Below are 16,826 nucleotides of genomic sequence, written 5' to 3' on the forward strand. Positions count from 1 at the left end.
TATCATTTTGACCATTATTATCATTATTATTACTTATTGTTATCATTGTTACTAGAGTGTCACCAATGACCATTATTATCATTATTATTACTTATTGTTATCATTATGACCGTTATCATTAATATTACTTATTGTTATCATTATGACCATTATTATCATTATTATTTTTTTTTGTTATCATTATGACCATCATTATCATTATTATTACTTATTGTTATCATTGTTACTAGAGTGTCACTAATGACCATTATTACTTATTGTTATCATTATGACTATTATTATCATTATTATTATACTTATTGTTATCATTATGACCATTATTATTACTTATTGTTATCATTGTTACTAGAGTGTCACTAATGACCTTTATTATCATATTATTACTTATTGTTATCATTATGACTATTATTATCATTATTATTATACTTATTGTTATCATTATGACCATTATTATCATTATTATTACTTATTGTTATCATTGTTACTAGAGTGTCACTAATGACCATTATTACTTATTGTTATCATTATGACTATTATTATCATTATTATTATACTTATTGTTATCATTATGACCATTATTATTACTTATTGTTATCATTGTTACTAGAGTGTCACTAATGACCTTTATTATCATATTATTACTTATTGTTATCATTATGACCATTATTATCATTATTACTTATTGTTTTCATTGTTACTAGAGTGTCCCTAATGACCATTATTATCATTATTATTACTTATTAATATCATTATGACCGTTATTATCATTAATATTACTTGTTATCATTATGACCATTATTATCATTATTTTTATTTTTTGTCATCATTATGACCATTATTATCTATATTATTACTTATTGTTATCATTGTTACTAGAGTGTCACTAATGACCATTATTACTTATTGTTATCATTATGACTATTATTATCGTTTTTATTATTTATTGTTATCATTATGACCATTATTATCATTATTATTTTTTGTTATCATTTTGACCATTATTATCATTATTATTACTTATTGTTATCATTGTTACTAGAGTGTCACCAATGACCATTATTATCATTATTATTACTTATTGTTATCATTATGACCGTTATCATTAATATTACTTATTGTTATCATTATGACCATTATTATCATTATTATTATTTTTTGTTATCATTATGACCATCATTATCATTATTATTACTTATTGTTATCATTGTTACTAGAGTGTCACTAATGACCATTATTACTTATTGTTATCATTATGACTATTATTATCATTATTATTATACTTATTGTTATCATTATGACCATTATTATCATTATTATTACTTATTGTTATCATTGTTACTAGAGTGTCACTAATGACCATTATTACTTATTGTTATCATTATGACTATTATTATCATTATTATTATACTTATTGTTATCATTATGACCATTATTATTACTTATTGTTATCATTGTTACTAGAGTGTCACTAATGACCTTTATTATCATATTATTACTTATTGTTATCATTATGACCATTATTATCATTATTACTTATTGTTATCATTGTTACTAGAGTGTCACTAATGACCATTATTATCATTATTATTACTTATTGTTATCATTATGACCGTTATTATCATTAATATTACTTATTGTTATCATTATGACCATTATTATCATTATTTTTATTTTTTGTCATCATTATGACCATTATTATCTATATTATTACTTATTGTTATCATTGTTACTAGAGTGTCACTAATGACCATTATTACTTATTGTTATCATTATGACTATTATTATCGTTTTTATTATTTATTGTTATCATTATGACCATTATTATCATTATTACTTATTGTTATCATTGTTACAAGTGTCAATAATGACCATTATTATCATTATTATTACTTATTGTTATCATTATGACCGTTATTATCATTAATATTACTTATTGTTATCATTATGACCATTATTATCATTATTTTTATTTTTTGTTATCATTATGACCATTCACAAGTCACAAAAACTGACATAAATTTTGCAGAAAACTTTCCATAAGACAACAAAAAGTATAAAACTCCTCTTCTTTGCTAACAACCTTCCACACACGTCTTGCCAGTGGGTCTGGGCTGCATCCGCTGCGTGTGAGTGACAGGCAGAAAAGCTCTGACACCAGAAGTGAGCGCCATCTGTTTGCCTCACGACTCGGGACGTGTCCCAAACACGGCGCAGCGTAGCACGACTACTAATTACACGAGTACAAGCACTGATCTATGCAGGCTCCACATTTCCACAATGGCACTAGCTTGATGCTAACATACATGGGCTTTGCCATTGACATGCTACTGGTTAGCATTAGCAACTTGCCATACTCACTTCAACACCTCCTAATGTGCTAATAACTAAGATGCACGTCACAATCAAACAGCGGCTGCGTAATAAGTACAGTACTTACAGTATAAACACTTTGTAGGGCGCGACAAAAAGCCAAAAAAAACACACCATGAAGTAAACACAAGTGCATCTAACGTGTTGTAGGTATGTCATCCCTGCAAATGCTAACAGAGGCGTCAACCTTTGGGCACTGAACCATTCCATCCCACTCCCATTCCCGGGCGGTGATTCCATTCAGAATCAATTCTCCAGCCAACACAATTCTTGCAATTTAGTATAAGAATTGTAAGGAAAATGGTGGAAAAGTGTATTACACCTGAGTACCTTGTGTGATGTTGTCATTACTGCCACGTGTGGTGGAAAAGTGTATTACACCTGAGTACCTTGTGTGATGTTGTCATTACTGCCACATGTGGTGGAAAAGTGTATTACACCTGAGTACCTTGTGTGATGTTGTCATTACTGCCACGTGTGGTGGAAAAGTGTATTACACCTGAGTACCTTGTGTGATGTTGTCATTACTGCCACATGTGGTGGAAAAGTGTATTACACCTGAGTACCTTGTGTGATGTTGTCATTACTGCCACATGTGGTGGAAAAGTGTATTACACCTGAGTACCTTGTGTGATGTTGTCATTACTGCCACGTGTGGTGGAAAAGTGTATTACACCTGAGCAGGGACCATTGTTGTGGCACCATGGTAAAGAAACATAGGGGAGGTACATAAATGCTATGTTCACACCCTAATATCAGCTGATTTAATATCAGCCGGTTTCATTTCAGCCGATTTAATATCAGCTAATTTAATATCAGCTGATGTAATACCAGGTGATTTAGTATCAGGTGATGTAATATCAGCTGATGTAATATCAGCTGATGTAATATCAGGTGATTTAGTATCAGCTGATGTAATATCAGCTGATGTAATATCAGGTGATGCAATATCAGCTGATATAATATCAGGTAATGTAGTATCAGGTGATGTAATATCAGGTGATGTAATATCAGCTGATGTAATATCAGGTGATGTAATATGATATAGTACTAAATCACCTGATATTACATCAGCTGATGTAATATCAGGTGATTTGGTATCAGGTTATGTAATATCAGGTGATGTAATATGATATAGTACTAAATCACCTGATATTACATCAGCTGATGTAATATCAGGTGATTTGGTATCAGGTTATGTAATATCAGGTGATGTAATATGATATAGTACTAAATCACCTGATATTACATCAACTGATGTAATATCAGGTGATTTAGTATCAGGTGATGTAATATCAGGTGATTTAGTATCAGGTGATGTAATATCAGGTGATGTAATATCAGGTGATTTAGTATCAGGTGATGTAATATCAGGTGATTTAGGGAATAGAGAGAAGAGTAGTACCATATCTGGGTGGTGCATGCGAGGTCAGGATGGTGTAAAGGACGTGGTCAGCGCTGACCCCCAGGAAGTGGGCCCGCAGGTACTTCCTGTTCAGGCGCACCATCCCGCCCTCCTTCACCCAGGTGTGAGGCACAGAGCGCAGGTGAGGCCACGCCTGCAACAACCAATCACAATCAAGGATTCAGAAAGTCACTTCCTCTACTTTCTACTTGTACAACTTTTATTTACTTCTTCAACTGCACTTCCTGTCTGACACATGTACTTTTATTTATTTATTTACTTCTTCAACTACACTTCCTGTCTGACACATGTACTTTTATTTATTTATTTACTTCTTCAACTACACTTCCTGTCTGACACATGTACTTTTATTTATTTATTTACTTCTTCAACTACACTTCCTGTCTGACACATGTACTTTTATTTATTTATTTACTTCTTCAAGTACACTTCCTGTCTGACACATGTACTTTTATTTATTTATTTACTTCTTCAACTACACTTCCTGTCTGACACATGTACTTTTATTTATTTATTTACTTCTTCAACTACACTTCCTGTCTGACACATGTACTTTTATTTATTTATTTACTTCTTCAACTACACTTCCTGTCTGACACATGTACTTTTATTTATTTATTTACTTCTTCAACTACACTTCCTGTCTGACACATGTACTTTTATTTATTTATTTACTTCTTCAAGTACACTTCCTGTCTGACACATGTACTTTTATTTATTTATTTACTTCTTCAACTACACTTCCTGTCTGACACATGTACTTTTATTTATTTATTTACTTCTTCAACTACACTTCCTGTCTGACACATGTACTTTTATTTATTTATTTACTTCTTCAACTACACTTCCTGTCTGACACATGTACTTTTATTTATTTATTTACTTCTTCAACTGCACTTCCTGTCTGACACATGTACTTTTATTTATTTATTTACTTCTTCAAGTACACTTCCTGTCTGACACATGTACTTTTATTTATTTATTTACTTCTTCAACTACACTTCCTGTCTGACACATGTACTTTTATTTATTTATTTACTTCTTCAACTACACTTCCTGTCTGACACATGTACTTTTATTTATTTATTTACTTCTTCAACTACACTTCCTGTCTGACACATGTACTTTTATTTATTTATTTACTTCTTCAACTGCACTTCCTGTCTGACACATGTACTTTTATTTATTTATTTACTTCTTCAAGTACACTTCCTGTCTGACACATGTACTTTTATTTATTTATTTACTTCTTCAACTACACTTCCTGTCTGACACATGTACTTTTATTTATTTATTTACTTCTTCAACTACACTTCCTGTCTGACACATGTACTTTTATTTATTTATTTACTTCTTCAACTACACTTCCTGTCTGACACATGTACTTTTATTTATTTATTTACTTCTTCAAGTACACTTCCTGTCTGACACATGTACTTTTATTTATTTATTTACTTCTTCAACTACACTTCCTGTCTGACACATGTACTTTTATTTATTTATTTACTTCTTCAACTACACTTCCTGTCTGACACATGTACTTTTATTTATTTATTTACTTCTTCAACTACACTTCCTGTCTGACACATGTACTTTTATTTATTTATTTACTTCTTCAACTGCACTTCCTGTCTGACACATGTACTTTTATTTATTTATTTACTTCTTCAAGTACACTTCCTGTCTGACACATGTACTTTTATTTATTTATTTACTTCTTCAACTACACTTCCTGTCTGACACATGTACTTTTATTTATTTATTTACTTCTTCAACTACACTTCCTGTCTGACACATGTACTTTTATTTATTTATTTACTTCTTCAACTACACTTCCTGTCTGACACATGTACTTTTATTTATTTATTTACTTCTTCAACTACACTTCCTGTCTGACACATGTACTTTTATTTATTTATTTACTTCTTCAACTACACTTCCTGTCTGACACATGTACTTTTATTTATTTATTTACTTCTTCAACTGCACTTCCTGTCTGACACATGTACTTTTATTTATTTATTTACTTCTTCAACTGCACTTCCTGTCTGACACATGTACTTTTATTTATTTATTTACTTCTTCAACTACACTTCCTGTCTGACACATGTACTTTTATTTATTTATTTACTTCTTCAAGTACACTTCCTGTCTGACACATGTACTTTTATTTATTTATTTACTTCTTCAACTACACTTCCTGTCTGACACATGTACTTTTATTTATTTATTTACTTCTTCAACTACACTTCCTGTCTGACACATGTACTTTTATTTATTTATTTACTTCTTCAACTGCACTTCCTGTCTGACACATGTACTTTTATTTATTTATTTACTTCTTCAAGTACACTTCCTGTCTGACACATGTACTTTTATTTATTTATTTACTTCTTCAACTACACTTCCTGTCTGACACATGTACTTTTATTTATTTATTTACTTCTTCAACTACACTTCCTGTCTGACACATGTACTTTTATTTATTTATTTATTTACTTCTTCAACTACACTTCCTGTCTGACACATGTACTTTTATTTATTTATTTACTTCTTCAAATACACTTCCTGTCTGACACATGTACTTTTATTTATTTATTTACTTCTTCAACTACACTTCCTGTCTGACACATGTACTTTTATTTATTTATTTACTTCTTCAACTACACTTCCTGTCTGACACATGTACTTTTATTTATTTATTTACTTCTTCAAGTACACTTCCTGTCTGACACATGTACTTTTATTTATTTATTTACTTCTTCAACTACACTTCCTGTCTGACACATGTACTTTTATTTATTTATTTACTTCTTCAACTGCACTTCCTGTCTGACACATGTACTTTTATTTATTTATTTACTTCTTCAACTACACTTCCTGTCTGACACATGTACTTTTATTTATTTATTTACTTCTTCAACTGCACTTCCTGTCTGACACATGTACTTTTATTTATTTATTTACTTCTTCAAGTGCACTTCCTGTCTGACACATGTACTTTTATTTATTTATTTACTTCTTCAGCTACACTTCCTGTCTGACATGTACTTTTATTTATTTATTTATTTACTTCTTCAACTACACTTCCTGTCTGACACATGTACTTTTATTTATTTATTTACTTCTTCAACTACACTTCCTGTCTGACACATGTACTTTTATTTATTGTCAAGTAAAAAAATACATGACGCTGAGGTGTATAACTCATAGACCGTTGAAAGTTCTTACCTCCTGGCTGATGAGGACCCGCAGCAGAATGTTCTGGTAGGCGTGTCCGTCATTGACCTGCAGCACCATGTGGTCCTGGGCGGCCCCCGACCCGTCATGGACGTACTGGACCTGCTCCCGGGAGAGCTCGTCCAGCTTGAAGCGGCCCAGGACCCGGTCGCCGTGGACCCGAGTCAGGCGGCCGTGACCGGGCGGCTCCAGGACCATGACCAGGACATCGGCCGGGTTGTCGGGGTCGTCCACCAGCAGGACGGACTTGGTGAGGGTCGCCGTGGCCCCGGGGCCGTCCACCAGCAGGGGGGCTAAAGTCAGGACCCTCGGAGGCTGGAACAGAATACTTCATGTGAGACCTGAATCACTACTACTGCTACATGTGGACTAAATGCTAACACTTAGCATATGTAACCTACCAAAATATAGGACTGTGATGTGTGTGGCTGAAGAATTGGCTTAAAAAGTTAGCACGCTAACGTTAGCATCATATGACTTTGAGGTGTATGCTTGTAAAATTTGCTAAAAAGGTTAACATGCTAACACATAGCATAGGTAACGTACCAATAAATATGACTAAGGTGTACGGCAGAAGAATTGGCTTAAAAAGTTAGCGCGCTAACGTTAGCATTATATGATTTTGAGGTGTATGCTGGTAAAATTTGCTAAAAAAGCTAACATGCTAAAAGTTAGCATGGGTAACACACCAAGTTATAGGAGGCGCACGGCTGAAAAATTAGCTTAAAAAGTTAGCACACTAACGTTAGCATTATATGACTCTGAGGTGCACGCTTGTAAAATGAGCTAACGACAAAGTCAACATGCTAACAGTGAGCATGTGTAATGTAACATAGCAACATGTGTGACTCTGAGGTTAGCACGTTAGCATGATATGATGTTGAGGTGTAAAATTAGCTGAAAAAGTTAATATGCTAACAGTTAGCATCAGTTAGCAACTTATATGACTCTCAGGTCTGATTCATTGGCTTAAAGAGTTAGCGCTGAAAGTTGGACTGACACACACACACACACACACACACACACACACACACACACACACACACACACACACACACACACACACACACACACACACTAACCACACACACTAACCACACACACACACTAACCACACACACACTAACCACACACACACACACACACACACTAACCACACACACACACACACACACACACACACACACACACACACACACACTAACCACACACACACACACACACTAACCACACACACACCACACGCACACACACACTAACCACACGCACACACACACACACACACCACACGCACACACTAACCACACACACACACACACACTGACCACACACACACACTAACCACACACACACACACACCACACGCACACACCACACGCACACACTAACCACACACACACACACACTAACCACACACGCTAACCACACAAACACACACTAACCACACACACACACACACACACACACTAACCACACCACACGCACACACACACACACACTAACCACACACTCACACACACTAACCACACTAACCACACACTCACACTCACACACACTAACCACACACTAACCACACACACACACACACACACACACACACACACACACACACACACACACACACACACACACACACACACACACACACACACACACACACACACACACACACACACACACACACACACACACACCCACGCGAAGTGTCTTGACTTTGAACAATTATCAGTAGGAGACAGACCAGGAGACCCCCATAGACCACCCACATCCTGTGTGTGTGTGTGTGTGTGTGTGTGTGTGTGTGTGTGTGTGTGTGAGTGTGTGTGTGCAGGTTGAGACAAGTCAAGCAGGTGAACAAAAGGTGCATTGACTTGTCTGACAGGTCATCAGGTGAGGGGGGAGGGGGGTGAGGTATCAGGACAAAAGCAGACTGGGTAAAGAAATATTTCCTGTGTTGACACTTTTCTCTACTTTTGTGTACTTGCATGGAGGTGACACTATTATACACACACACACACACACACACACACATACACATATATATATATATACATATACACGCGGTGTACCAGTACTAGTATAGTATTGCAGTACTAATGAATGAAAAACGGTACTATACTCTGTTTGAAAAGTACCAGCTCCCCATTTATTGATTTATTTTACAGTCATGACATTGCTGCTTTTAGGAGCAGAGGAGCATGTATGGCAGTGCACACACACAGAGTACTTACAAGCAGACACAGTGTGTAGACAGAAAAGCAGAGGAGCATGTATGGCAGCGCACACACACAGAGTACTTACAAGCAGACACAGTGTGTAGACAGAAAAGGGAGAGTGGATGCATGTTGGTGTCAAGATAAAGGTGAAGTTATAACACGGAAACACCCTCAGGCTAAAGTCCATCCTCAGTCTGCAGTGTTTTAGCTACTTCTAAATCACTAATCCTGGTCTCCATGGCGACAATAACGTTCCTTACAGGTACCATTATCACTGGAGGACGAGGAATAGCTAAACATGCTTCACTACACAGCGTAGGAGGATACAATAGCTCACCGCCGTCACAATGTAAACAAACGCCATGGGTGGATCTACACCTAACATCCACTGTAATGATACCAAGTACAAGAGCGTATCTAGTCGATACTACTATGATTACATCGATATTTTTTAGAACCACACAATCTTTTTTCCTTTTTTTAAATGTATATTATGTTTATAAAGTCAGTAAATATATCCCTGGACACATGAGGACTTTGAATATGACCAATGTATGATCCTGGAACTACTTGGTATCGACATGATCCATACCTAAATGTGTGGTATCGTCCAAAACTAATGTCAAGTATCAAAGAAGAGAAGAATAAGTGATTATTACATTTGAACAGAAGTGTAGATAGAACATGTTCAAAGAGAAAATAAGCAGATATTAACAGTAAATGAACAAGTCGATTAATAATCAATTTTTTACAGTTTGTCCCTCATAATGTGTACAAAATAATAGGTGTATAAATGACACAATATGTTACTAATTAGGAGTCTTTGTTTGTTTACTTACTACTAAAAGACAAGTTGTCTAGTATATTTTATTGAAGGACTAAATGACAATAATAAACATGTTTCATGTAGGTCAGGGGTCACCAACGCGGGCACCAGGTAGCCCGTAAGGACCAGATGAGTAGCCCGCTGGCCTGTTCTACAAATAGCAGCACTTACCAGTGAGCTGCCTCCATTTTTTAAATTGTATTTATTTACTAGCAAGCTGGTCTCGCTTTGCCCGACATTTTTAATTCTTTATTTGAGTACTGTATTTATTTGTTTTAATACTAAAATGATAAAAATAAAATTAAAAAAATAATAAAATCATATTTATTTTATTGTATGTATTTATCATACATTTTATGTATTCATGTTTCAATTGAGTAATGTATTTATTTGTTTTAATAATACAATTACAATATTAAAACAATAAAAATAATAAAATTATACTTTTTTATTGTATGCATTTAATTTTTATTTTAGTTGTATTTTTGCATGAATAAAATCCTATTTTTTAAAGTTTTTATTGTACGTATTTATTGTTTTAGTTATATGTATTGTAATGTATACATTCTGTCACTGCAACAACTCGGCGGATTTTCAAGGTTTTAGGCCAGAAGCCTATTTGTTTTATCATGTTAGTACACAACTAGATGTTAGTACACAACTAGATGTTAGTACACAACTAGGCTACATATCCATCCCAATGTATCATATTATCATGTTAGTACACAACTAGGCTACAAATCCATCCCAATGTATCATGTTAGTACACAACTAGATGTTAGTACACAACTAGATGTTAGTACACAACTAGGCTACATATCCATCCCAATGTATCATATTATCATGTTAGTACACAACTAGGCTACAAATCCATCCCAATGTATCATGTTATCATGTTAGTACACAACTAGGCTACATATCCATCCCTACATAAGAGAGACAAAACTCAAATAGAATAATAATAATAAAAATCCAAGAAAATATTTTAAAGACTAGGTCTTCACTTGTTTAAATAAATTCATTAATTTGTTTTACTTTGCTTCTTATAACTTTCAGAAAGACAATTTTAGAGAAAAAATACAACATTAAAACTGATTTTAGGATTTTTAAACACATATACCTTTTTACCTTTTAAATTCCTTCCTCTTCTTTCCTGACAATTTAAATCAATGTTCAAGTAATTTTTTTTTTTTTTTTGCAAAGAATAATAAATACATTTTAATTTAATTCTTCATTTTAGCTTCTGTTTTTTCGACGAAGAATATTTGTGAAATATTTCTTCAAACTTATTATGATTAAAATTCAAAAAAAATATTCTGGCAAATCTAGAAAATCTGTAGAATCAAATTTAAACCTTATTTCAAAGTCTTTTGAATTTCTTTTAAAATTTTTGTCATGGAAAATCTAGAAGAAATAATGATTTGTCTTTGTTAGAAATATAGCTTGGTCCAATTTGTTATATATTCTAACAAAGTGTAGATTGGATTTTAACCTATTTAAAACATGTCATCAAAATTCTAAAATTAATCTTAATCAGGAAAAATTACTAATGATGTTCTATAAAATATTTTTTAAATTTTTTCAAAAAGATTCGAATTAGCTAGTTTTTCTCTTCTTTTTTTTCGGTTGAATTTTGAATTTTAAAGAGTCGAAATTGAAGATAAACTATGTTTCAAAATTTAATTGTCATTTTTTTTGTGTGTTTTCTCCTCTTTTGAACCGTTCAATTAAGTGTAAATATCATTAATTATTAATATTAACATAGAGTTAAAGGTAAATTGAGCAAATTGGCTATTTCTGGCAATTTATTGAAGTGTGTATCAAACTGGTAGCCCTTCGCATTAATCACTACCCAAGAAGTAGCTCTTGGTTCCAAAAAGGTTGCTGACCCCTGATGTACACTAACATTTTTTGTTCAAATAAAGACAATAATGACATTTTTTGTGGTCCCTTTTATTTACAGAAGTATTGAAATACATTTTGGTACCGGTACCAATATATATATATATATATAATTATTATTATTAATATTAATTAAGGTATTAATTAATATTAATAATATTAATTATTATTATTATATTATTTTATATATATATATATATATATATATATATATATATATATATATATATATATATATATATATATATATATATATATATATATATATATATTTAAAAATAAATTTTTAGTCCATCTCCATGCAAGCAGAAGAAATTTTGAAAAAGTTTAATTGAAATGTTTATTCCAAATAAAACATTGCCAGGATGACATCATCTCCCCAGGACTCAAAAAGGACTGATTAGATATTAAGGGTGCATAAAAAAAAAGAAACATTCTTAATCATCTCGATTCTTCATCAACTCATTTCCAAAAATGGATATCACTTCATCTTAAATTTTTTATAAAAATCAATTTTTAAAAATCCATTTGTAGTCTGCACGAGTGCTCCCGCCACTGGGGGGAGCTGCGGTTCACTGAGTGCGAGAGTGGTCCACATGCTAATGAGCGTGTAGCAGCTGCACACGGACTACTCTAAGTTATGTTCCACTCTCACGTTGTCGTCCGATGAACCGCCGCTCCCCGGTGGCCGCAGCACTCGTGCGCGTGGTCCTACCTGCATGGACACGGCTTGAACTTGGACGCTTTGACTCTGAGAGAGCAGCTGAGGGTCGGCCGCACGGAGAAGGAACTCCCCGCTCCTGGAGAGTGCGAGAGAAAATACAAGCACGGGTCAGAGGTCGAGTGCATAAAAGGCTGAAGTTGTTACTTTCCATGGTCCAGCGCACACGGCTTATTACCCACAATGCCTCAGGGCGGGGATGAAGCCAACACTCCTCCAGCAAACTTTGGTGTGTATTCAAAGTGTACATTTTATCTCATTTTTCTAATGTATTTAAAAAAAATAAAAAATAATAATAATATCAATAATAATAAAAACAATAATATATATTTTTTTTACCTATTTGTTGTTTTTATTATGTATTATTTATTATATATTTTATTTATGTAGTTATTTGTTTTAATCATAAAATGATAATAATGAAACAAATAAAAATAATACAATTATATTGTACTCTTTTACTGTATGTATTTATTTATTCATTATATATTTTATGGCTTACTTCTTTGAGTACTGTATTTATTTGTTTTAATAATAAAATGATTATGATAATACCAAAAAAAATAATAAAATCATATTTATTTTATTGTATGTATTTATTATACATTTTATGTACTCATGTTTTATTTGAGTAATGTATTTATTTGTTTTAATAATACAATTACAATATTAAAACAATAAAAATAATAAAATTATACTTTTTTATTATATGCATTTAATTTTTATTTTAGTTGTATTTTTGCATGAATAAAATCCTATTTTTTAAAGTTTTTATTGTACGTAATTATTGTTTTAGTTATCATATGTATTGTAATGTATTTATTTGTTTTAATAATAAAATGACAATATTAAATCGATTTAAAAAAATACTTTTTTATTGTATGTATTTAGTTTTTATTTTACCTATATATAAAATGTTTAATTAAAAAAGTCATAATGATAAATTAATTAATACAATCATATATTTGTTTTTTATTTTAGCTTTTTAACTTTGAATTTTATTGATGTATTTATTTTTTAAATACTAAAATAATAATCACAAAAAATAAACATATTTTATGTATTTATTGTTTGTTTTTTCATGTAATTATTTGTTTTAATCATACAATTATAATAATGAAACAATAAAAATAAAAGTACATTTTACATTTTTATTGTATGTATTTTTTTTTTATTTATTATATATTTTATGTATTACATTTTTTATTTGAGTAATGTATTTGTTTTAATAATAAAATTACAACATTAAAACAACAAAATAGTAAAATTAGACCTGTATTTTCTATTGTATGTATTTAGTTTTTATTTGTTATACTTTTAATTTTTTCAATTAATGAAATCATATTTTTATATTTTTCCAAGTTTTTATTGTATGTATTTACTGTTTTATTTATCGTATATTTTATGTCTTTATTTTTTTTATTTGAGTATTTATTTCTTTTAATAATAAAATGACAATATTAAAACAATAAACAAATTAAAATTAATACTTTTTTCTTTATCGTATGTATTTAGTTTTTATTTTCATTATATATATATATATTTATTTTTTTAAATTAATAAAGTCATAGTGATAAATTAGAATAGAAGAGAATAGAATATAATGGACTTTATTGTCATTATATTTGCATATAAGGACTCCAACTTAGGCGCGGTAGTGGAAACAAATATGGAATAAAAATAAATTAGTAGTAATAAAGATAAAAAATAAGAATTGAAACAAACAGACTACTACAATCATATATTTGTTTTTTATTTTAGCTTTTATGTTTTTATTCATTTTATTGATGTATTTATTTTTTAAATACAAAAATAATAATAAATAAAAACATATTTTATGTATTTATTTTTTATTTTATTCATGCAGTCATTTGTTTTAATCTTAAAATGATAATAATGAAACAATAAAAATAAAAGTATATTTCACTTTTTTATTGTATGTATTTATTTTTTATTTATTTTATATATTTTTATTTTTTATTTGGGTAATGTATTTATTTGTTTTAATAATAAAATGATAATAAAACAATAGAAAATAATAAGTTCATGTTTTTATTCATTTTATTGACGTATTTATTTTTTAAATACGAAAATAACAATCATAAAAAATAAAAACACATATATGTATATTTTTTTATTGTTTATTTTAATGTTATGTATTTATTCATTTTATTGATTTTTTAAATACGAAAATATAATCATAAAAACATATATATATATATATAATTTTTTTTGTTACTGTTTATTTTAATGTTATGTATTTATTAATTTTATTGATGTATTAATTGTTGTAGATAATAAAAAATAATAGTACAATAATAAAAGCCTATTTTTTAAGTTATTATATATATATATATATTTTTTTTTTCAATAACTTTGTGATTTTATAAATAAGTTGTTAAATAAAAGTGAGATAAATAAAGGTTGTGGCGTGCTCACCTGCTTTTGTCCCTGAAGTGTTGGAAGTGGACTCGACCTCCTTCTAACTGCTTCCACGTGAAAGAATCTTCCTCCGTCAGCTCGCGACCCTCCTCCGCCTTTGGCTCCGCCTCCTCGTCGCCCAGGACGACCAGTCGGCCGTTGGCGGGACGGCGCACCAGCCGGAAGACCAGCGCCTGCGGGGGACTGTCCTGGTCCTGCACCGGCAGCAGAGTCGGGCCCAGCGGGACGGAGCCGCCCAGAGGAACCAGCAGGGAGCCGTTGACGTGGAGGAAGGGGGGGCTGCTGTTTGCTGACGAGCGCAGAAAGACGCAATTAGCGGACGGAGCGAGGGCGCGCCCACCATTGTGGTGCTTTTCACCCGGCAAATACAACTACAAAAATGGCTGAAGAGCCACAAATGCTAACAGTTAGCACGTGGCTAGGTAGCGTCAAGCAACAACAAAAATAGGAGCAAAATGACCTCAATAAGCTAGCACGCTAACAATAGCGTGACTACAGTTAGCATAACAAAATATAAGACACTGCTAAATCCGCTATAAAAAGCTAACGTGCTAATGTTAGCATATTAAAATACCACCCGTCAAGTAGCAACTTATATTATTACCCTGCGATGTTTACCTGAAATATCCCATTAGCATGCTAAAGTTAGCACACTTCAAGTACCAAATCAGAACGCTGATGCATACCTCTAAAATTTGCTGGAAAAGCTATCCTACTAGGGTTAGCATGCTAACAGGTAGCATTCGTCATGTGACAAAATATTTGACGCCCAGACGGATACCTGCAAAATTTGCTAATAAAAAAGCCATCATGCTAACATTAGCATGCTAAAATACGGAGCAAAATGATTACTCTGCGATGTGTACCTGGGACATTTCTTTAAAATGCTACCATGCTAACATAGCATTCGTCATGTGACAAAATATTTGACTCTGAGGTGTATACTTGCAAAATGTGCATAAATTGCTATCATGCTATTATAATGCTAAAATACTAACTGTAGCATGGGTCAAGTAGCAACTTATTTTATTGCCCTGCAATGTTTACCTGAAATATCCATTTAACATGCTAAAGTTAGCATACTTCAAGTACCAAATCAGGACGCTAATGCATACCTCTAAAATTTGCTGGAAAAGCTATCCTACTAGGGTTAGCATGCTAACAGGTAGCATTCGTCATGTGACAAAATATTTGACGCCGAGGTGGATACCTGCAAAATGTGCAAATAAAAAAGCCATCATGCTAACATTAGCATGCTAAAATACGGAGCAAAATTAATACTCTACGATGTGTACCTGGGACATTTCTTTAAAATGCTAACGTTAGCGTGCATCAAGTGGAAAAATATGACATCACTTATAGAATTTAGTAAAAAAAAATTTGATGATGAGGTGTATAACTGCAAAATTTGCATAAATTGCTATCATGCTAATGTTATGATGCTAAAATACTAACTGTAGCATGCATCGAGTATCAAAATATGTTCCTCTGCAATGTGTACCTGGAACATTTGTTTAAAATGCTAGCATGCTAACATTAGCATACATCAAGTAGAAAAATATGACACCACTTATAAAATTTACAAAAAAAAAAAGCTAGCGTAAAATGAGAAAATATTTGATGCTGAGGTGTTTAGCTGCAAAATATTCAGAAAAAGCTATCGTGCTAAAATGTTAACTGTAG

The 16,826-nt window shown here is 31.9% G+C and overlaps 1 protein-coding gene across 1 annotated transcript in view; it reads right to left on the reverse strand.

Annotated features, from left to right (window-relative positions):
* fras1 (Fraser extracellular matrix complex subunit 1) overlaps positions 1–16,826 on the reverse strand; it is a 121,459-nt gene that overhangs the window by 84,443 nt on the left and 20,190 nt on the right. Inside the window, exons 7-10 of the mRNA XM_062024313.1 lie at positions 15,141–15,432; positions 12,696–12,780; positions 7,028–7,351; positions 3,776–3,929 (exon numbers count right to left, since the gene is read on the reverse strand). Coding sequence (XP_061880297.1) covers positions 3,776–3,929; positions 7,028–7,351; positions 12,696–12,780; positions 15,141–15,432 — 855 coding nt within the window. The remainder of the gene's footprint in view (positions 1–3,775; positions 3,930–7,027; positions 7,352–12,695; positions 12,781–15,140; positions 15,433–16,826) is intronic.

Source organism: Entelurus aequoreus, linkage group LG17 (genome assembly GCF_033978785.1).
Source record: "Entelurus aequoreus isolate RoL-2023_Sb linkage group LG17, RoL_Eaeq_v1.1, whole genome shotgun sequence".
Taxonomy (NCBI): Eukaryota; Metazoa; Chordata; class Actinopteri; order Syngnathiformes; family Syngnathidae; genus Entelurus; species Entelurus aequoreus.